The 23,563-nt window shown below is 49.4% G+C and overlaps 1 protein-coding gene across 3 annotated transcripts in view; it reads right to left on the reverse strand.

Annotated features, from left to right (window-relative positions):
* The window catches only part of CYFIP1 (cytoplasmic FMR1 interacting protein 1), a 64,328-nt gene that overhangs the window by 16,562 nt on the left and 24,203 nt on the right, over positions 1-23,563 (reverse strand). For all 3 annotated transcript variants that reach the window (XM_029079718.2, XM_029079716.2, XM_029079717.2), the window contains exons 12-22: positions 22,602-22,724; positions 21,330-21,455; positions 19,935-20,101; positions 18,026-18,173; positions 16,454-16,607; positions 14,982-15,138; positions 13,180-13,276; positions 9,188-9,264; positions 8,986-9,094; positions 6,162-6,281; positions 3,660-3,859 (exon numbers count right to left, since the gene is read on the reverse strand). In XM_029079718.2, coding sequence (XP_028935551.1) covers positions 3,660-3,859; positions 6,162-6,281; positions 8,986-9,094; positions 9,188-9,264; positions 13,180-13,276; positions 14,982-15,138; positions 16,454-16,607; positions 18,026-18,173; positions 19,935-20,101; positions 21,330-21,455; positions 22,602-22,724 — 1,478 coding nt within the window. The remainder of the gene's footprint in view (positions 1-3,659; positions 3,860-6,161; positions 6,282-8,985; positions 9,095-9,187; positions 9,265-13,179; positions 13,277-14,981; positions 15,139-16,453; positions 16,608-18,025; positions 18,174-19,934; positions 20,102-21,329; positions 21,456-22,601; positions 22,725-23,563) is intronic.

Consider the following 23,563-nt stretch of genomic DNA (forward strand, 5'->3'; position numbering starts at 1 on the left):
TTATTGAGGGCGAACTTGTGCAGAGCACTGTAACTAAGTGCTCGATTAAGGACAGCAGCATGGCTCAGTGGCAAGAGCCCGGGCTTTGGAGTCGGAGGTCATGGGTTCGAATCCCGGCTCTGCCGCTTGTCAGCTGTGTGACTGTGGGCAAGTCACTTCACTTCTCTGTGCCTCAGTTACCTCATCTGTAAAATGGGGATTAAGACTGTGAGCCCCACGTGGGACGACCTGATGCCCCTGTGTCTACCCCAGCGCTTAGAACAGTGCTCTGCACAAAGTAAGCGCTTAACAAATACCAACATTATTATAATTAGTCATCGTTCACAGTCGCAGAGTTGTACAGGGAGGGTGGAAAATCAACTCGATTTTCAGCTCAAGATGGTAACGTAGGCATCGGAATTGCGGGGAAACAGCACGGCCTTGGGGAAGGAGCGTGAGCTTGCGAGTCGGAGGACCTGGGTTCTAATCCCCATTCTGCGACCTTGGGCAAGTCGCTTAACCGGGCTTCAGTTTCCCCGTCTATAAATCCAGGATTAAATACCTGCTCTCCCTCCCACTGAGTCTGGGAGGGCCATAATAATAATTTATGTCAAGACATCTGGAATGTGGTCCTGGGAGACCCGCGTTCACCTTGGTAAATGGACAGAGGTCAGCGGGCTGAACTCGAGAAGCCAGCCGGACGACGGGGACTCTTACGGAGTCCCATACAAGTCTCCCAGTTGGGCGGGTCCCAATCGGCTGTGGACAGTGAGTCCCCAAGGAGGTAGGTTGGGCCAAAAGGTCCATATTCTTGGCTCTTGAGTATTCCCGGCAGCGTACAACGTGGGCCTCCTTCGCCAGAAATCCCCTCCCAGGTCTGCTCTGAGCTGCGCTGGAGCCTCGCTCCCCGGGTGCCCTCAGCCAGCGGGTGGGAAGGTCTTCGGCCGGGACAGCGACTGGTTTAGGCCCCACAACCCACAAAATCGTCACGCCGCCTCACCGGTAACTCCCCATTCCCCACTTCTGGCCCGTCGACCGCTAACCTGCCCCGCTCCGGTTGGGCGGGAGGACCGAAGTACGGGGCTCGGCCTCCCCAACTACTGGACCACTGCGCTACACTGCAAGTTAACCCCCTGCCGGTCCCATCCTTGCCATCTTGGGACCTGAGGCGGGTGATTTTTACGCGTTTTCTAATCCCCTTCCCCACTCAGGGTGGGCGGCACAGGCTGCTGGGCTAACGAGCGTGTGCCCAAATAGCGGCGACGATATCTCCGACTTCTTCCTCGCGCCGAAAGAAAACAGGTCACCGTCAGTAGGGCTTGCATTTAGATGATCTGCACAGAGCAATTCACATTTGATTGCCCAGATCCCTGCAAGTCAACCTCATGCCTCGAGAGGCTGCGGTTTACGGTGTGGGTACGGTCTCTGGAGCCGAAGAACAGTCAGAGAAGCAGCGTGGCTCAGTGGAAAGAGCCCGGGCTTGGGAGTCGGGGGACTTGGGTTCTGATCCCGGCTCCGCCACACGTCTGCCGTGTGACCCTGGGCGAGCTGCTTAGCTTCTCTGTGCCTCAGTTTCCTCAACTGTAAAATGGGGTGAAGACTGTGAACCCCACACCCCGGGCGAGCCGCTTAACTTCCCTCAGTGCCTCAGTTCCCTCAACTGTAAAATGGGGCGAAGACTGTTAACCCCACATGGGACCACCTGATTACCCCGTATCAACCCCTGCACTTAGAACAGGACTTTGCGCATAGTAAGCGCCGAACACCATCATTATGATTATTAGTGTACTCCTGCAGATCCTGGCCGGGCCCTCGTCTGGTCCGTACGGCGCTGTTGAGTGCCGCACACAAATTAAATTTACGAAGATTTCGATTGGCAGATTTGGAATGAATTCACTTTAAAAATCTCCCTCCTCAGAGTATGCACGTGATTTCCTTCCTACGATAAAGTCTGGCCTAGATATTAGAACCCCTGGGTGGGAATAATAAAAATAATGATGATGTCATTTCAAAAAACGAGAAGCAGCGTGGCTCAGTGGAAAGAGCCCGGGCTGGGGAGTCAGAGGTCATGGGTTCGAATCCCCGGCTCTGCCGCTTGTCAGCTGGGAGACTGTGGGCGAGTCACTTAACTTCTCTGCGTCTCAGTTACCTCATCTGTAAAATGGGGATTACGACTGTGAGCCTCACGTGGGACAACCTGATTGCCCTGGATCCACCCCAGCGCTTGGAACAGTGCTCCGCACATAGTAAGCGCTTAACAAATACCAACATTATTATTTTTACAAAACACTTACCACGTGCCAAGGGCTGGAATGGATATACGGTTACGCTTATGTGAAAGATTTCCTTATACTCCCACCAACCTTACCGCTCAGTATGAGTGAAAAGCTTAATTTCACCTTGGTAAAGACACCGTCAGGAGTCTGCGGGGAGCCGTATTCCCTTTACTCCAAAGTCCCAACAGAGAGTGAGTCCAGAACCTTTCTGTCTCAAGGACTACTCGCCCCAGCTTCAAAGTGTTATCGAAGGCGCCTCTCCTCCAAGAGCCCTTCCCTAAACCCTCCTTTCCTCAGATCCCAATCCCGTCCGCGTCACCCTGCCTCGCTCCCTTTCATTCGACCCCTTTCCCAGCCCCACAGACCTATGTACGTATCTGTAATTTCTTCATTTATATTAATATCTGTCTCCCCTTCTGGACCGTAAGCTCATCGTGGGCAGAGGACGTGTCTGTTTGCTATATTCTACTCTTCCAAGGGGTTAGTAGAGTGCTCCGCACACAGTAAGTGCTCAATAAATATAACTGAATGAAGTGACGTTGAAGTTGTCTTGTTTTTCTTTTGTTCTGTTTTGCTTTGCTGTCTGTCTCCCCCATTTGGACTGGGAGCCCTTCACTGGGCAGGGATGGTCTCTATCTGTTGCCGAATTGTCCGTTCCAAGCGCTTAGCACAGTGCTCTGCACAGAGCACGTGCTCAATAAATGCCATTGAATGAATGAATGAATGAATGGTTTAAACTGGGCAATATAGTAAGGCGAGATAAACGAGGGCTTTTCAGGACACAGTAAAAATATAAGAAATGAGCATCATTTTGCCACAGAGGAGAAATATTCAGATCTGCTAGTAATAATAATAATGTTGGTATTTGTTAAGCGCTTACTATGTGCCGAGCACCGTTCTAAGCGCTGGGGTAGATCCAGGGCAATCAGGTTGTCCCACGTGAGGCTCACAGTCGTAATCCCCATTTTGCACGAGGTAACTGAGGCACAGAGAAGTTAAGTGACTTGCCCACGGTCTCCCAGCTGACAAGCGGCAGAGCCGGGGATTCGAACCCATGACCTCTGACTCCCAAGCCCGGGCTCTTTCCACTGAGCCACGCCGCTTCTCCTATAGTAGCATAGTAGCAGCGAAGCGCACCATTTTTTAAAGAGAATAAAATTTTTCTCGGCTGATCATCATATAATAAATGATATGTCCGACCTAATTAACGCCTACCTACTCCAGCGCTCAGAACGGTGCTTGGCACACGGTAAGTACTTCCACTCCGAGCCGATTCATTTTCGTGCCCTCTCGAGCAACTCACGTACCATCCTCGTAATTATTTAATCGTAACACCCGGAGAATGGGAACGATCGTGCCTCCGAAGAGGAGGTCGGTGGAAGAACGAACCAGCCGTATACAGACCTATTGGTGGATCCATTGTAACAGTAATTGGGCAGGAAATCGTAGTTGAGCTCCCAGAAGACATGAAGGGTGATTCTTCCGTACGGTGCCGACACGTTGTGATTAGCCTCTCTGAACATAGCATCAAAGCTGTCCAGGGCCATGAACTTGCTCAGTAACTTATGGGTCATTCGGTTGATTTCTACGAGTCCATCCAGCTCCTGCAACATTCACAGGGACGCGCAAAAGCCGTTAACGCTCGCGAAAGGGGACGAACAGAGGATGTGCCGGACAGGCTCGGGATCAAGCCGGACTGCTAGGGAGAGTTGACGTACGCAAAAACGATCCTTTTATGCCCTGAGGGCAAATCAGGACACCTAAGGCAGGGGTCGGGGAAAGGGGAATGGACGCGTTTAATGACCACGAGGGGCCGAGGGCAGAGAACCTAGCAGATATTGGTAGAATCTTCGACATAAATACGAGTTTAGCGGGTAGAATCTGGGCAATTTATTGACCTCAATTAGTGAGACTCTGTCTTGAGTTGCCTGCGTAAGGAGAGCACCAGAGTCGGTGTCCAAATGAGTGGTTTGGCTCAAGATTTCTAAAAGATCACTTAAAACGTGTTTGCTTTCCCCTCGTTAAATCACGTGACCCCGGTCTTCATCCCCTATGTCAGGACTGTTTCGTTTCTAACCTAAGAACTTCAGGACCTGCTTATTTCTGCTTCATCTCTTTGGTATGCCTTCCAAAGACAGGGCGTATGGGGTATTATCCTCATCCTAAAGAAACATTCTGGCATCCTGTGGGGCGGGCTTGAGCTTGTTTTGAGGATGAGGGAAGGAAGGTAGAGGAAACTATCTTTAAAAATGTTGATTTCCCCCTCAGATTGAAAAATAGTTGGCGAGGACTGCCTCCCTCTTCGAATGACGGCAATCGCGTGGAAACCGATCTCGGCATACTGCTGGGGAACTGAAAAGAGCAGCACGGCCTAAAGGAAAGAGCGGGGCCTGGGGGTCAGAAGACCTGGGTTCTGATCCCGCCTCTACTTTTTGCCTGCTGCGTGACCTTGGGCAAGCCACTTCTCGGTCCCTCGATCTCCTCTATTGAACTCCGCTCCTCTCGGAGGGGGACTGCGCCGTAGGGAGGACCACACGGTATTTCGCTCACTTTGTCTTCACCGATTCAGAAATTCACAAGCTCTGAACCCAAGGGCCTGTGACCTCCTCCTCCCCACACCATTCCCCTGCTCAGAAACGTCAAACTCATTCTTTTGGGAACTACAAGGGTAAAACCCCGGGTTTACATCGTGAGAATAGATGTCTTTCACTTCCGGATGTCTACGGAAAGGGAAGGATTCGTGCGGATTTCTCATATTGGAGGGCAAGGGCCGGAAGTCGGCGGGGAGACGGGAAGTGGGAACGCAGCACGGGAAGGGGAAGAGCCCCGGCAATACAATCCTGGAAGTTGTGGAGGACTCAGCTGGCCCGAAGCTTCTGTTAGTCTGTCAACGTGTGTCAGAGATAAAAAAGGGCACTTTAATCTATTCTATGCCTAAATCTTCAAACGGGCAATCCGTACGATCGGTGATAATCGGGATGGCCACAGATATCACATTATCCAACCTTTCCTTTTAGGCTGGAGGAAAGGAGAATTATAATAATATTACTTTGGTTAATTGTGCCTTGGTGCACTAGATACCGTTTGATGAGTTTTTGGTTTTGAAGGGCTCGTTTTCCACGGAGGGATCAGAGGGGAGAGCGTTCTCTTCACGCGGTAATGAGGAAGCTTGGCCTATGTTTAACTTAGCTGCTAGATATTTTTAGACCTTTTACTTCTAATCCCAGTATCGAAAGTCGAAATAGCTAAGATTGGCAAGGAACTGTTCTCTCCCAGCACATCCTCAAGGAGATGCCTGAACTGGGAGAGGTCGCTGCTCGCAAAATGGGGAATGACCTGGGATTAGGCTTTCCCCTCTTCCAGAGGAAAACGTCTCATGCGTTAAATACGGGAAAGCCACTCTGAACTCTTTTCATTTCCACATCGAAATAATTTTCTTCTCCCCATCCCAATCGTGCTCTCTTTTGGTGCGAGGGAAGGAAAGCTACCACAAAAGAGGAAATGCTCGATCCACCTTCGAATTGTATTAGGAAACTTAGAGAAAATGCAACTGTAAATTTAGCTGACCTCCCTCTGAAGCTAAAATTCAAGTGGCCGATGAAACGGCGACTCGACGCCGTAAGACGAGACAGTGAAATAGGCATGGCGTCAAAGGAAGATTAATCCTAAGTAAAATGAGAAAAGCCAACCATTGCCTCCCACCAAAGTCTTCGGGGACGTTCAGGGTTTGGAGAAAATTTAAGGAGATGAAATTAAATATCTGACTGGGGATGAAGCGGTGATGAGAACAGGCTTAATACATGGCTCTCTCAATTACGGCCAGTTATACTTATATAATAAAACACACTATAGAAGGGGCGAGAGAAGGACCGGAGTGATGGTTACGGGTAGAGTGATGGTACTTACTACTATAGAAGTCAGATCCTCACTTTCAAATCTGCCAATCGCCAGTTCCAGTGACTTATATACAGCTGCTGAAATACGCTGTGTGATCAGACGATTCAGATCTATCGACCTTCCAAGGAGCTAGAAGAAAGCCAATGACAAAAATACACTTAAAGCTCAATTATGTCCCATGAAACCAATTTCATTCTTTTACGGGCCACTCGAGTCTGTGAGTGCTTTCGACTTATCCCCTTTTTTACGGCATTTAATGGCGGTGGCATCTGTCAGGCGCTTACTATGTGCCAGGCGCCGTATTAAGCCCTGGGGCGGATTCCGGCCGACTGAGTTGGACACGGTCCACGTCCCACGTGGAGCTTCCAGTCTGAATCCCCGTTTTACAGGGGAGATGGCTAAGGAATAGAGCAGTCAAGTGACTTGCCCAGGGTCCCACAGCAGACAGGTTCCGGGATTAGAACCCACGTCCTTCGGACTCCCAACCCCGTGCTCTATCCACTAGTCCATGCTACTTCTCAATGCCGTGAATATAACAGATCAAAACCTAGGCGGCCTCAGCAACACAGGGTACGACTTAGCTCCGGGCGCGGCTGAATCCATGCTACGGTTAGCTCGGCCAAGTGGGACGTGGGAAAGGTTCCCCTCATCCTTGATCTCTTCCTGACCCAAGCATCGCTCCTCGCCAATACTGAAACCTGGCTCTTCCCAGAAGACACCGTCTCCCCGGTTGCTCTCTCTAAGGGTGGGGCATCATCTCCCGCTCCCCAAGACTCACTAGGGAAGGGGGAAAAGCCGGTTTCCTTCTCGCTCCCCGCTGCTGCTTTAGCATCATTCCGTCTCCTCCATCCCCCTCTTCCGTTCCTTGGAAGCCCACACCATCCGCCGCCACCACCCATTCCAGTCATTAATCCCGCTCGCCTACGTCTCCCCAGGCCTCAACTCCAACTTTAGGGACAATTTTGATCCCTTTCTCACACCCATACCCACACTGATCCCTGGAGGCTTCAAAATCCACATGGAAGTCCCTGGCAACCCTTCCGCTGTCCACTTCCTATTACTCTCCAAGTCGGCTGACCTCCTGCTCCACCCTCCCATACCCGCTCGCCAAGCTGGACGCCCGCTCCATCCCATCATCTCTAGCCACTGCCCAATCTCTCCCCTCACCAAATCTGAAATCCCTCCATCGGCCTGCAACCTCCTCGCTTGGCTTCTCTTCCACACAGGCCCTCCCCACAGATCTGCCCGTTCCCCCGACAGAGATCTCTGATCTTCGGACCGACGCCGATCTTCTCAAGTCATCGTTTCACATTTAGTCTCCATACCCAAGGTCCCACTCTCCCTACCATCGAAGCTCTACTTTCATTAAATCTTCTCCAAGATGCCTTCCCCGACTAAGCCTTCACTCCCTTAACTCACTCTCCCTTCTGTTTCATCCACGCATCTGGATCTCCCACCTTTAATCACCGGACATTCACGCCACCCTCAGTCCCACAGACCTTACGGACATATCCAAAATTAATTTTAATGTCCGGCTCCTCCTCTAGACTCCAAGCAACTTGTGGAGAGTTATATTACGTCTTAATTATATTTTATAGTACTCTCCCAAAACCTGAGGACCGGGTTCTGTTCACTCACTGACTGACTGAAAAAGTTCTTGACAGGAGGAAGTGTGTGATAAAAGGGTCAGAGGTGGAGGAGTCAAGAACAATGCAATGTGAGGAGTTTAGCTCGAGATGACCGTCGACTGAGAAAAAGAGAGTGAATAATAAGAGAGAGAAAGACGGGGGCATTAAAAGCCAACGGTCAGGAGTTTGGCTAAATGCAGAGAGGAAAGTTTTCGAGGAGAGGAGGAATATACGCAGAATGATGTTTACAGAAAAACATAATCTGGGCAGCAGAGTATAGACAGGTGAGGGGAGAGGACGGAGACAGAGAGGACAGAGAGGAGAATAAAACTCTGGTCAAGTTAGGCTGTGACATTTAACCAGATTGGCAAGGTGGTGAGTCATCTTCATATAATCGTGGAAGCGCTCCAAGAAATTCATAGAAAAATGCAACAGTGAGCTTCTTTTGCTGCAGAACGCCCTAAAGTTCTATAGCGTTCTCAGGATACGGGTGCTAAAATCGGATTCCTGCTATGAGGTCGAATGGGACTGAGAATCAGGAAATGTGGATTCTAATCTGGGCTCTACCACTTGCCTCCTGGGGGTTCTTGGTTAAACCACTTAACTTTTGTGAGTTTCATCACCTGTAAAATGGGGATGAAATACATCTCTTTCCCTCTCAGACGGTGAGCCCCATGTGGGACAGGGGTCGGGTCTGATACGATCGTCCTGTGCGCGTCCCAGCGCTTAGCAAAGTGCCTGGCACAAGATACGCACTTATCAAAGAATACCTATTATTATTCTCAGGTATCATAATAAAAAACCACCTTCAGAGAATTATTCTTCACCTGAAAGTTGTTTCTAATTCAAGGTGACTTCCATTTCCCTTAAGGGAATGATTCTCGCTCAATCAATGGTATTTACTGAGCGCTCACTGTGTACACGGCATTCTACTAAGCATTTGGGAGAGTGCAATATAACAGATTCGGTGGAAGCATCCCTTGCCCACAGTGAACTTCCAGTTTGGCGGGAGAGACAGCTATTAATACAAAAATCTACGGATAACTCATCAACTACGGAGTGAAAAATAAACAGAAGTTACCCCTCAAGGCGAAACTCTCTGTCTCCAAACACCACCCCTCGCAAAAAAATAAAACAAACAAAAAACCCCAACCCAAGCATCCAAAACCATTTGGCAAAAGCAAAGCCGGAACAATCTCACTCACTTGAACGTGTCTCTGCTTCAGCAGGGTCTCGTATCGGTTGGAGGGCGGAAGGTGAATAGTCGCTCCTTGATTTTTGCATTCAGAGCGTAATCGTTTATCCAGAAGCAGACTGAGCAGGGGAGAGAAAACAGCTGTGGATCGAACAGCGAAAACCGACGCAAATAACGCTTGTCTCGTATCCAGTTTCAAATCTAATACCTACCTTCCCGCCATAACCTTGTAATATGCAAATATCTGATCGGCTAATTTGTAGACAAATTGGTCGAAACACAAGTTCACCTGCGGAAAAAAACGAGCACAAAACAGCAGGTTATTGAGACCATTCCTAAAGTTACACGAAACACCGTCTGGACAGTGAAGGTCAAACTTTCCCATCACGGCTGACCACCATCTTCCCCGTCTCTATCACAACCCTGGATTACCCTTTACCCCTCCCTCCGTATCACGAATCTCGAACCCACGGCCTCTGATTCCCACGCCCGTGCTCTTCCCACTGAGCCACGCTGCCTCTCGTCTATTTATTTACGTAGCGCTTATTAAGTATCGCCGGATAAATGCCATTAGTCAAAAAGAATGCGACGATGAGAACTGGATTTTATTATTTTTTTTTTTTTAGAAGAACGACTCAAGCAGCAGTGTGAAATACGGACTGGAATGTGGAGGGATGAGGGAAGGATAAGGCCAGGCTTGGGAGACGGGGAGGGTAGTGGTGCTGTCTACAGTAAACAGTCACAGGGAGGACAGGGTTTGGGAGAGACGATGAGGAGCTCTTCAGTGCTCTGCGCACAGTAGGCGCTCAATAAATACCATTGAATAAATGATTGAATGAGTTCCCTCCTCCTCTGCCTCCCACCCTCTCGCAGGATTCGGCGACAGACTGAATACGTGGGTCGAACGAGGGAGATGAGTCAGGGATAATGCCACGGTTACGGGCTAGGGAGGTAGGACGGTGGTATTGTCTACAGTGGCGGGAAAGACACGGCGCTAATGGGGAAGATAGGAAGATCTGTTTAATTTGACGGGGAAGATAGGAAGATCTGTTTCATCTGAGGTGCCGGTGGGACACCCAGGTGGAGAGGTCCTGAAGGCAGGAGGAAATCTGAGACTAAAAGGGAGGCGGGAGGCTGGAGATAAAGATCTGGGAATAATCCAATTCGAAATTACAGCTGAAGCCACGGGACCAAAAGAGTTTTCCAGGGGAGAGGGGGCGGAGATGAAGAATAGAAGGGAATCTAGAACTAAGCCCCGAGGGATTCCTACAGTTAGAGTGTGGGAGGCGGAGGAGAAGCCGACCGCAAACCAGCTGTCAGAAAGATAGGGGAACCAGGAGAAGGCGGGATCATTCAAGTTAACGTAAATAATGTTTCAAGGAAAAGAGGGCGGGCAAGAGATGACAAATGCCACAGTCGTTTGGGCGGGGATTGTCTCTGTTGCCGAATTGAACATTCCAAGTGCTTAGTACAGTGCTCTGCACGTAATAAGCGCTCGATAAATACGACTGAATGAACGAATTTGAAGGCAGCTGGGCGGTCAAGGAAGATTAGGATGGAGGTCTTTGGGCACGGTGACCTTAGCGAGGGCAGTCTCTGTGGAGTGGATTTGTATCCTCTAAGCACTTGCTACTGCCGCTCCCCTCGGCCCCACCGCCCTTTTAATAATGTTGGTATTTGTTAAGCGCTTACCCTGTGCAGAGCACTGTTCTAAGCGCTGGGGGAGATACAGGGTAATCAGGTCGTCCCACGTGAGGCTCACAGTTAATCCTCATTTTACAGATGAGGTGACTGAGGCGCAGAGAAGTGAAGTGACTTGCCCACAGTCACACAGCGGACAAGTGACAGAGCTGGGATTCGAACCCATGACCTCTGACTCCCAAGCCCCTGCTCTTTCCACCGAGCCACGCTGCTTCTCTCTGCATCTAGAATTTTCTTGCTTACGCGAGTGTCTGTCTCACCCTCTACACCGTAAGCTCCTTGCGGGCAGGGAATCTACCAACTCCATCGTACCGAACTCTCCCGATCACTTAGTACAGTGCTCCGCACCCGGGAAGTGCCCAGTAAATGCCACGGGTTGGACAAGTCAGTGAAGGGGGCAGAAGTCAGGTTAGGGGTCAAGGTGAAAATGAGAGGAGAAGTGGAGGAATGGGTGCATAAAAGTGGCTCAAGGAATCTGAAGAGGAACTGTTGGAAGGAGAGGGAGCCATAAACGGGGGAGCTGTGGGGTCAAGGAGGGGGTTTTTTTGGGGGTGGAAGGGGATATTCATTCAATAGCATTTATTGAGCGCTTACTATGTGCAGAGCACTGTACTAAGCGCTTGGAATGTACAAATCGGTACGATAAGGTTGGTATTCGTGCAGCGCTTACTATGTGTCAAGCACTGTTCTACGCGCTGGGGTGGATACAGGGTAATCGGGTGGTCCCACGTGGGGCTCCCAGTCTTCATCCCCATTTTCCTGATGAGGGAACTGAGGCCCAGACCACTGAAGTGACTTGCCCAAGGTCACAGAGCTGACAAGCGGCGGAGCCGGGATTAGAACCCACGACCTCCGACTCCCAAGCCCGGGCTCTTGCCGCTGAGCCACGCTGCTTCTCTGAAAAAAGAGGATTCGATCTAACAGGGTCTTGAACCCTGGACCCTCAGATTTTTTTTAAAAGTTTGATGCTCTACCGACTGAGCTACCCGGGATATATGAGCAAGTTTAGAAACAGCGGGGAAAAAGCTATCGGAAAAGCAGCTATTACAGAAGTAGCGTGGCTCAGTGGAAAGAGCCCGGGTTGGGGACTCAGAGGACATGGGTTCTAATCTCAGCTCTGCCGCTTGTCAGCTGTGTGCCTTTGGGCAAGTCACTTCACTTCTCTGGGCCTCAGTTCCCTCATCTGTAAAATGGGGATGAAGACTGGGAGCCCCACGTGGGACAACCTGATGACCCTGTATCTACCCCAGCGCTTAGAACAGTGCTGTGCACCTAGTAAGCGCTTAACAAATACCAAAAAACCCCCCCAAAAAAACAGACGACCGACGATGGCGGTTAGGGAAGGAAGAAGAGGGGGACGAGCATTTTGATAAGGATGCGGGTGACTCATGGGAATTGCGGAGATGAGCAGTTGCAGGGGAATACGCTGGGAAGATGAGAGACTAAGCAGGAAACGTGAATTTCCTCCCGGGGGAAACGCGATTGCAGAAGGACTTCGAAGACGAATGAGTGCGGTAACACCAGGTTGTCTGTCTCCCCCATTAGACCGTAAGCCCTTCAATGGTCAGGGATTGTCTCTGTCTGTTGCCGAACTGTCCGTTCCAAGCGCTGAGTACAGTGCTCTGCACATAGTTAGCGCTCAATAAATACTATTGAATGAATGAATGAATCTGAAGAGGGAATTCCGGCCCGTAGAAAGGGTCCGTGCAAGAGGTCGGTGGAGGACAAGCACGGGGCCCGGCGAGTAGGTTTGCTAGGGAATAACGAAGCACGCAAACCGAGCTGGAGTGGGAGAGAAGCGAGGACAAGTAGGGGAGAGGGTTAATAAATAATGATGATCATGTTGGTATCTGTGAAGCGCTTACTATGTGCAGAGCACTGTTCTAAGCGCTGGGGGAGATACGGGGTCAGCGGGTTGTCCCACGTGAGGCTCACAGTCTTCATCCCCATTTTCCAGAAGTGAAGTGACTTGCCCACAGTCACACAGCTGCCAAGCGGCAGAGCCGGGATTCGAACCCGTGACCTCTGACGCCCAAGCCCGGGCTCGTTCCACTGAGCCACGCTGCTTCAAATATATTCAAGTCTACGGCAACTTCTCCCTCCGCGGCTGAGAGAACGGCACGGCCTTGACCCTCCCGCTGGGATGGAGGAACTCTCACCGCAAAGCTTCCTTATCCGTGAGGATCTGTGACCTTTGGCCATCTGGTATCTCCCCCACAGCACTTAAAGGGCATATCTTTACTATTAATAATAATAATAATAATGTTGGCATTTAAGCGCTTACTGTGTGCAAAGCACTATTCTAGGCGCTGGGGAGGATACAAAGTGATCAGGTCGTCCCACGTGGGGCTCACAGTCTTCATCCCCATTTTCCAGATGAGGTCACTGAGGCCCAGAGAAGTCAAGTGACTTGCCCAAAGTTACACGGCTGACGAGCGGCGGAGAGTGAGATTTCTGCCTACAGGGCATCTGCTTGGCTTGTGTTAGCCCAACGGCGACTTACCTCCGCTTCGATTTCATCGTAGAGAAACTGTTTCTTGAATTTGGTCAGGGCGTAATGGGCGCTATCATTGTAAAGGTCCAAGGAATAGAGGACGTACCTGGAAAATGGAAATACAGCTTTACCTTACCTCTTTAGATCATTCTTTACAGATCTCCACCTCTCCCGCCAACCTCCTCTTACTCACGTCACCCCCTGACCGGTAACTCCCTTCCCGTTCGCATCTGGTCAACCGCTGTTCTCCCCGGTTTTTTGTTTCGCTTTTATAGTCTTTTTTAGCCGCTGACAAATGTGTCAGGCACCGTCCTAAGCACCGGGGGTAGATTCAAGCTAATCAGGTTGGACCTACTCCATGTCCCCCATGGGGCTCACGGATCTACGTCCCATTTTACGGATGAGGTAACTGACACCCGGAGAAGTTAAGTGACTTGGCTAAGGCCACACAAGTGGCGAAGCCGGGATTAGAACCCAGGTTCGAAACCTTCCCTCGTTAATCCCCCGTGTTTTCTCCCTTTATCCCCTTATCTGTCACTTCTCCACTTCTGCTCCAGCTCGGCATTTACGCCTCTCCATCTCCTCTAAAACACACTGATGCGACCTCCTACCTGAGCGCTAACTCATCTCCTTCTCTTCCTTCTTACCTGTAAATCATTCTAGAGTCCCTCTCGCCCGCAGGACTGTACGTTCCTTGAGGGCCGGGATCAAGCCTATCCATTATCCCCTACTGTCGCGGGCTCTTAATTTGCCCACTTATCACTCAATAAATACTACCGATGGATTAAGAGCACAGAGCTTTTTAATTTAAGCCAGGAGCTCAGAGTCCGTCGAATAAAATTGTAATTCAAACCGAACAGATTAAAAAATAAATGCTCACTGCTGCCCTGGGGGAGAAGGAGAATTTTCAAGTCCTCGTTCAGTTGGGACCCTATAAAAGCGTTTGCAGGTGGCCGGCCTCGGACGGCTGGCTTCAGGAGCGCTCCTAAACTCCACTCTTCCTGGCCTTTCCTCCGCTTCCCCTTGGGACAGAAAGTATCTCTGGCTTTCTCGGAAAGCAGGCAAGAAACTTGATGTGGATGGGTTAGGCCTTTCTGTTTTAAGGGTTAAATAGACTTTGAACAAGCAGTTAAAAAAAAAAAACAACCCCAAAACTTGGTTATCTTTTTTACTTTTCTTTTTGGAAAGCTCTTCTGTGGTTTCTCTTTTTGACAACCTCCAGCCTTGGCCTTTTTCTGAGACTAATGCTGTTCAGTAGGGTTAGGTCTTCCAACCACATGTAAAGCTGTGACATTTTAACCCAAATATGACAAGGAGCCTGGGCTTCGGAGTCAGAGGTCATGAGTTCAACTCCCGGCTCTGCTACTTGGCAGCTGTGTGACTGTGGGCAAGTCACTTCACTCCTCTGTGCCTCATTTACCTCATCCGCAAAATGGGGATTAACTGTGAGCCTCACTTGGGACAACCTGACTACCCTGTATCTACCCCAGCGCTTAGAACAGTGCTCTGCACATAGTAAGCGCTTAACAAATACCAACATTATTATTATTTTAACCCAAATACGACCGGCCAACGAAGAGAATCCCGCCCACACCGATGGTTCTAGAATATTCACCTCTCAGGAAAATCCCTCCACCGAATTCAACGATGGGACACAAAGGGCACAGAGGCGACCTAACGGAACCGCTGTGGACGGCCAAGGGCGGGTGAAGGACGTGTCCCAGGTTTTCTGTCGAGTCCCCCATTTTCAGTCCCTAAGCCTTCACTGCCTAAGCGCCCCGTGCCAAGGCAAACCCGCCGGGAAGCCTTACTCCATCATCGAGGCCTCCTTGGTCTCCAGAATGTGGTCAGTGAGGATCCAAGGCATCGACATCTCGATGGGGAACTGGATTCTCCTGCCCATGGTCAACTCCAGGAAAAATTCCCTGAACCACAGCTGGGACAGGTCACAGCACTGCTGGAGGGTTTCTTGAAGATTACAAGCAGAACACGTCGATTTCCCCCCCCCCCCCGGGGAGAAAAAACAATCAGTAAAAGACAGAAGCAAAAGACGCGACTGAAACTGCCCCAAATTCCCTAGGGGTGGGAATCAGGAGGAGGGTCATGAGAGCCAAAATGCATTTCTCCCTCCACTCCCAAGTCTCATGTTTTAGAAAAATAAAACCCTCCAAAACGGGTGGAAAAGAAAAGATAAACTTTCAGACCCCAATTTTAAGGCTGAAGGGATAGGGTTGGCTGAAATCTGTAAAAATCCTTCAGCTTTAGGAGCTGGCTGGGCCTCAGCTGCCCGCAAGCGCCAGTCGATCCGATCAATAATAATAATGAAAACGATGATGGTGTTTGTTAAGCGCTTAGGATGTGCCAAGCCCTCTTCCAAGCACTACACACCAGACTCTTGAGTTTACTACCCTCTCGTCTCAGAGGCTTTTTCCGTATCATGAGCTTTGAACATAAAAAGGGAGGAGGAGGGAATTTAGATAAATTCTTTATGCAAAAAAACGAACCCCCAATGGATGCCGAAGAGAAGCACGGCGAGTGCCATTTTTAGTACGATGTTGCAAAATTACAGGATGTTAAGCAAAAAAAAACAAAAGAGAAAACCACTTTCAAAGAGGTGCAAAACCCCAGTAAAGTGTCCATTTCCAGCTTTTTAGCAAGCAATGCCTTGTTTTTAAGAGAAGCATTCAAGCCAGAACAGACAGGCCCCTTCCTTTATCAGCAAAATGCTCCAGCAACCAAATAAAAAAACAAACGACAACACAATGTAGAGCTTACAAAAAGACCAGAAACATCTCAGTAGCGGGGGCTAAATCTAACAGGTAGACATGTTTCCGATTACAATTGCAACTACGAGACAGGGCTCATCAATTGATACCTGAGATGCTTGAATTCAGGAATGAGTTGCTATCTTACAGATACCTTCCAGATTTAATCTTTCGTGCCCGACACCGGCATCGGTCACGACATAAAATGCGGCGTCCTCGACGCTGATCCCAGGCCAGTCTAAAATTGTGCGTTTCCAAAGCGGAGACGGCCACAAGGCACGGGCCTTCGGCTTTCAGAGGAGCCCCGACACGGAGCCCGCCCTTTGACGGTGGCCGTCCGGGCGCCGCCCGGTGAAAAACGAAATAGGAGCCCGACGACCGTGGGCACGACTCCCGAGTCGGGATGTTCCACTGTGCCATCAAGAAGGCCAGAGCCGGGAAGCAATCGGAAACATTGTGGATGGCGTTAGCGGTGTTAGGACATGCTGGACTGGACACGAATCATCTACATCTCTTACCACTGAGATTTATCAAGTGAGTGTAGGAGAACGACTCTCGGTGAAATTTTTCTATGTCCATTATGGTGGGCCCTTCAAGGCTACTTCTCAAGGTTTTCTTGGACCCACTTTTGTCCGCAATGAGGGACTCTAACATGGTTCTCACCATGTACAGCTGCGTCATTCACGGAAAGGTTTATGGGGGAAAAATACACACAGTACATTAGTCAAGCACAACTGAGAAAGAACCAAAGACAGCGACTGCTCTGCTACAAACTGGTCACCCAACAGCCCGGAGGCCCAGAAACCGGGAACAGCTGGACCCCCGCCAAGGCAGTCGGGCAGTACGCAATCCACCCGTCAGAGGGGAGTTGCTTTTTTCTGACGAGAGACGATCTGGGTGGAGACTCAACTTGTAGCAGAACAGCTCACCTCGTTGCCAGAAACTCAAAACGAAAACAAAGACTCAGACTAAAAAAAGAATGATGTCTTACCACCAAAGGTTAAAAGTGGTGGATAGATGTAGGACTGTCTCAGAAACTTGTTTACCACATGCAATAGCTTTTCCATTCCCAAAGACTTGAGCTGCTTCAACAGCTCGGCAGAGTTTAAGGACTCCGCCATAGTGCGTATCATGTAGAGCTAAAAATCAACAGACAGGGAAAGGCAGGGGAGATTCCGTTAATAAACACACACGGGTAAATACGGAAACGGAAGGAGACAAAAGGAGAAAAATGGGTTAGTCGGTTAGGGGGTGAAAAGGCAACATTCAGATAACGCATGCAGGTCTCAACTCGGCCATCATTTCCAAGGAGCTACGTCTCTTCTTAGAGCCAGGTCGAATCGACGGCAAACTTTAGGGAGATTTTAAAGTTCCACGGCTTCCGGCGATTTTTCTTCTACCTTTCTACCCGAATTTACTTCAAGAGAAGTTTTTGAAACCACAGAAATAAAGGAGAGCGATAGGAGGGGCTTAGCCAAGGAGAGGCGAGAGCGGGAACGGTTCATCGCACGAGCTTAAGGAAGTCATACCGAGAGAAAAACGCTGGCGGGGCTCTGACAACAGTAAAACACGGAAGCAACAAAATTACTCTTCACTGTCCTTGTTCACAGAGATGAGCGTTTTGCAGATTTAAATTAGTCACACATTTTAAACAACAACAAAAAAAAACCTGACACGCAAAACACGGAATGTTACAGGCACACGGAAACCTTCACCCAAGTTTTCACGAAGGGAGAATTGGTAGGCAAATGACCTTCTGAATACAAATAGACAAGTTCAGCATCATTTAAATTCACGTGAAACAGACTGCGCGAGATATCGCAAACTAAAAGGGCCGGGAAACGTTGATGCGCGACAGGTAATTTCAATGTCGGCACTAGTCCTCTCTCTGATATTCTGGGGACTGCAGGTGGAGAGAGAAGAAACGACGGAAGGGCGATCACGCTAGACGTCTAGCCAAGTGGCCACCTCTCTACCGGGGCATTTCTAATCAGTCCCCATATTCAAAATAACCAATTTATTCCAACAGGATCGCGAATCACAAACCACCCCCGCCGACCCCGGCCGACCGAAGGACCCGAGAAAAATACCTGAGTACTAGATGGTCCCACGGCTCGTCTCGGAACTTTGATGTCAAAGCCGCTCTTGGGGTCTTTCTCTCCTCTCAGAGCTGGGTCATTGAACGGCTCATGACCTGCTTCCCAGTCGCACACCGTTTTCCTGATAGCCTGAAGAACACTAAACACAACCGCCCACGGACCATCTTTAACGCTAAAGGTAACTATACGGACGCTTCGACGGCATAAAGACGTGCACCCGATCCTACGAGTTATTTCTGTGAGGACTTCGCGACCGGGTTTAATATTTTCTCTGCATTTCATTTTCTCCGGGCTTTTAAGGGAACGGTTTGACGGAGGTTATTTAGAGGAGCAACGGAAAGACCTGACGGTTAAGGAATCCTGGCAGAAAACAGGCTACCGTGGCAGCAAAGACCGCATCTGACTAGCAGCGAAATGCTTGCTACGCTATGTTTTGACACTCGGGACACGTGTGCACGCCAATCTAAAGATCCTCCTTGGTTGAGCATGCTGCTTGCAGCACGTGATTCTGCTTTTGTGGACTCGAGTGCCCCATTCTCTTATGTTTGCCTACCGGTTTGCAGCTAAGATGCCATATTGCCTGATACTCCGTGAAAACTCACCAAAGGCCATCATTTTTGTAAGCGTTCCCCTCGCGCGGCCCACCACGTAAAGCTTTGCTGAGGTGAACGTGGCTTCAGGGGCCGGCGCCCGTTGTTGGGCAGGGATCGTCTCGATCTGTGGCCGAATGGTGCCTTCCAAACGTTTAGTACGGTGTCCCGCACACAGTCGGCGCTCAATCAAGCCGACTGAATGAGACGGCCTTCATTCCGGGATTCCGTCGCCTGTAATTTGCTACCGACACTGGGTGTGGAGGATTTATTTATTCTTATCGACGTCAGTCTCCCCCGCTGGACCCTAAGCTTCTGCGGGCAGGGACCACGTCTCCCAGCTCTGTTGTACTGTCATAATAACAACGATAATTAGGATATTTTTTAAGTGCTTACGATGTGCCAAGCACTCTTCTGAGCACTAGGGTAGACGGAAGTTAATCATTTGGACACGGTCCCTGTCCCACAACGGACTCGCACTCTTAATTCCCATTTTTTTACAGATGAGGTTAACTTAGGCCCGGAGAAGTGACTCGTCCAAAGTCACCCGGCAGACAAGAGGGGGAGCCGAGCTTAGAATCCGTGACCTTCCGACTCTCAGGATTGTGCTCTATCCACGATATGAAGCTGCTCTCCCAAGCGCTTAGTACAGTGCTCTGCACAGCGTAAGTGCTCAATTAATACATTTCTTTTGAATGACACATTTAGGCCCTTAAAAAGTGAGTGGCGCGACAGCAGGAAACAACGCTACTCTAAATGACACACTTGGGGATATATTTAAAGTCAGAATCACTCATGGACCCATCATTTTATTTTTACATTTTATTTTTACATTTTATTTTGTTAGAGTTGGATCGATGATGAGAAACGGCTGAAAAAGTAGGGGAGCGCAGCAGATTTTTAAAAAACTCTTACAAAAGGAAAAACTGACATTTTCAATGAGCACTTTATCGTTCTGGCTATCCTCTGATGCAGCCACAGCACAAGGGATCGATTACCTACTGCTTCAGAGAATTCAAAAATCGCCAGCCATTTTAGACAGCATAAAGGAAAGGGCGGTTTACAATGCCTTATTTCTGGGCCAAATTGAACATAAAGCTGAGGGTCACCTTGCTTTTCACTCCTGTCCTCCGGTACAAATAACAACTAAAAAATTTCTCTAAGTTCTCTGTTTTAGCAAAAGCTCCGTCACAGCCAAAATAGCCAAATAAAATCAGTTTAGGAAACTGCGAATAAGAGAGAGTCGACAAGAAAACATTAAAAAAAAAAAAGAGCTGGGTCGAGGGGTTAAAAAAGAGGAAGCTATTCACCTCTGGATGACGTTCTTCTTTTTCTTGATGGCCTGTCTCAAAGGCTCTCTAAGGGTGACCTGGGAGAAGTCTTGGAGGGCGGCATAAATTGTGTGGCGGATGGCATGGTTAAACACGCTCTCCATGCGACCCATCAGCACCTGTAAGCCTTTAATCATGGCGATGACCTGCAGAGGGGAAGAAAAGGAGGAGAAAAAAGCTTCCCACGCGGTCTCGAGCAAACTGCAAGGACCCGGTGGCCACAGAGAACAGCGTGGCCCAGTGGGAAAAAAGCAGACTGCTGGAAATCTGGGCCCGTGAATTTCCGATCCCCACTTGGGTGAGTCACTGAACCTCTCTGGGCCTCCGTCTGTTTGGCTTTAAAAGGGGGATTATTATTAACATCAAGAACGACGGTATCTATCAAACCCTTACTACGTGCCAAGGACTGTTCTAAGAGCTGGGGGGAGGTTGTCCCACGTGGGGCTCGCCATCTTAAGCCCCATTTACAGACGAGGTCACTGAGGCACGGGAGAAGAGAAACGATTCGCCCCAACTCACACAGCTGCCAGGTGGAGGAGCCGGGATCGGAACCCCCGACCTCTGACTTCCAAGCCCGGGCTCTTTCCACTAAGCCACTTCTCTTCTATTATTATTATATTATCATTACTCTTAGCAATTGTTATAATTGTGGTGTTTGTTCAGCACTTACAAAGAGAAAGAGATGTTCTAGTGAAAAAAAAAAAACAGGAAGGAGAGAGATGAGGGAAGGAGAGAGATGAGGGAAGGAGAGAGATGAGGGAAGGAGAGAGATGAGGGAAGGAGAGAGATGGGGGAAGGAGAGAGATGGGGGAAGGAGAGAGATGGGGGAAGGAGAGAGATGGGGGAAGGAGAGAGATGGGGGAAGGAGAGAGATGGGGGAAGGAGAGAGATGGGGGAAGGAGAGAGATGGGGGAAGGAGAAAGGGAGGTGGAGAAAGGAGAGTCAAAGGGGAGTAATGGGGGGAATGGAAAGCGTGGGGAAAAATGGGGGCCAAAAAGGAAGGAGAGGGGAAAATGGGGGGAGGAATGAGGGAGAGAGTAGAAGGGAAGAGGGCAAAAAGGATGGGGAGTGTAATAAGGAGAGAGGCAAGGAGATGGTATGAGAGGGGAGAAGGGAAGAGAGAAGGAGGGAGAGAGGAGGAAAATTTTGGAGAAGGGAGAAGAGAAGAAAGGGAGGGAAGAGGGGGTGAAGAGAAGAGGAAGGGGAAGAGAGAAGAGGAAAGGACGGTGAGGAGATGGAGAAAAGGGGAGCTAAGAAAGGAAAGGAGCAGAGTAGGGGAGAGAAAAGAGAGAGAATGAAGAGGCAGGGAGAGAGAGAACATTAATAACGATGACGTCTCAGGAAAGGCCAAAAAGCAAAAAAACTCCCTCTCACCTCAACCAGAGCAAACTTCTCCTCACTGGTATAATTATACCGGGTTGCCCTTTCATACTCCTCTGCGTTGTCCGGACAGTCCTTGTTCGAGTACTTGTCGGTTGGATGCACAAGCTTCCACGAATACTGGAATTAGTGAAAATGAAGGGGAAAAAAAAAAGATCAGCTCAAAGCAACGCCCTTCCTAGAATTCGCCTCTAACGACGGCTCCAAAGTTAACTTAGATAAGCTACTTGGACATCTTTCCCTCTCATTTCCCTCTCGTTCCCTCGAATCCCGGCTCCGCCACTTGTCAGCTGTGTGACTGTGGGCAAATCACTTAACTTCTCTGTGCCTCAGTTACCTCAACTGTAAAATGGGGATTAAGACTGTGAGCCTCATGAGGGACAACCCGATTACCCTGTATCTACCCCAGCACTTAGAACAGTGCGCTGCACACAGTTAGCACTTAATAAATACCAACATTATTATTAATTCAGTCGTATTTATTGAGCGCTATGTGCAGAGCACTGTACTAAGAGCTTGGAATGTACAACCGGGCAACAGATAGAGAACATCCCTGCCCAATGACAGGCTCACTCTCCTGACCTACAATCAGTCGATCAATCAACGGTATTTATTATCGGCAAGGTGCAGAGCACTGTACTAAATGCTCGCAAGAATCTGCCTTTTTTTTAATCGACTTTGATTTAGTGGAATTCCAAAATGGGGCTGGATCTCTTATTAATACATAGAATAAAATCCATCCCGGTTGACATCCCGCCCTCCCCGTTGCCCAGATAAGATCCAAGCAGCTGCGGGAAAAATGTCAAGAGAATCATCTCTCTTTCTTGCGTCCCAATGCCCACCTGTGTATTCCCTCCCAGGGCTCAGTCCAGTTCTCGGTATACTTTAATCGCTTAATAAATACTATTACTTACTGAATCACACTTCTGTTTTTAAAACCCTTTAATGAATCTGCTTTTTAACTGAATGGAATGCGTACCGAGCTTCAGCCCACGTGAAGCAGCACGGCCTAATGGACAGGAGGACCTGGCTCCTATCCCGGCTCCGCCACTTGTGTGCTGTGTGACCTTGGGCAAGTCACTTACCTTCTCTTTGCCTCGATTACCTCATCTGTAAAATGGAGGTGAGGACTGTGAGCCCCAGGTGGGCCAGAGAACGGGTCCAACCCGCTTCGCCTATATGGACCCCCAACCCTTAGTCCGGCACCCGGCGAGCGCTCACCAGATACCCACAATCACCACCATCGTTAGGATTAGCATTACGAACCACTTCCATGACATGCGCACTCCACTGAGATAGCAGCTGCAATCCCTGGAGAGAGAGATCGAAGAGCTTCCGATACTCGGCGTCGGTTTTTTGAGCTTCCTGACGACCAGACCCAGTCACGACCTGGAGAATAAAAGCATTAAAAGCATTAGACCGTTAATTCGCCATCTTACTCCGGGCCGGATGCCGTACCTCGCCTGGGGGAAATTGCAACTGAGGTGGAATACCCAATCCCTACCCTCTCCGGGGGTCCCTCGTCGGCCCTGGAAGCCACCGGCCTCTTACTTCCACTCACCTCTACTAGTGAAAGGGCCGAGCGAGAGAGTGACCCCAGTGCCAGAAATTTTTTTTTTTAATTTACAAACACGGTACAGAGAGAGTTCACACGTCCCTCCTTTTCTGACTGCGCTAGAGGTGAAGAATGACCAAAAAGTCATCCTGAGGGAATCCAGAGAGGTCAGGAGAAACTTCCGACTGAAACTTTCCAAAAAGAAACCATCCACAAGCAAATCACATCACGAGTACGAAGCACCCGTATCTGTCAATGATCGTGAAAACGTACGCAGCGGGCTTCGTACCCATTCGGGCCCATGAAGATGTATACGAATCGAGAGTAATAATAACGTTGGCATCTGTTAAGCGCTTACTCTGTGCCGAGCACTGTTCTAAGCGCTGGGGTAGATACAGGGTGATCAGGGTGTCCCACGTGGGGCTCACGGTCTTCATTGCCATTTTCCAGATGAGGGAACTGAGGCGCAGAGAAGTGAAGCGACTCGCCCCACCTCACCCAGCTGCCAAGCGGCGGAGCCGGGATTAGAAACCATGCCCTCTGGCTCCCAAGTGCGGGCTCTTTCCACTGAGCCTCGCCATTTCCCCAATCAATTGAAGTTCAGAGAATTAAAAATATTTAAGTTTATTAATGATTCCTGACTGTAGTCAGAGAATTAAGACCAATACCGTGG

The sequence above is a fragment of the Ornithorhynchus anatinus genome, chromosome 15 (assembly GCF_004115215.2).
Source record: "Ornithorhynchus anatinus isolate Pmale09 chromosome 15, mOrnAna1.pri.v4, whole genome shotgun sequence".
Lineage (NCBI taxonomy): Eukaryota > Metazoa > Chordata > Mammalia > Monotremata > Ornithorhynchidae > Ornithorhynchus > Ornithorhynchus anatinus.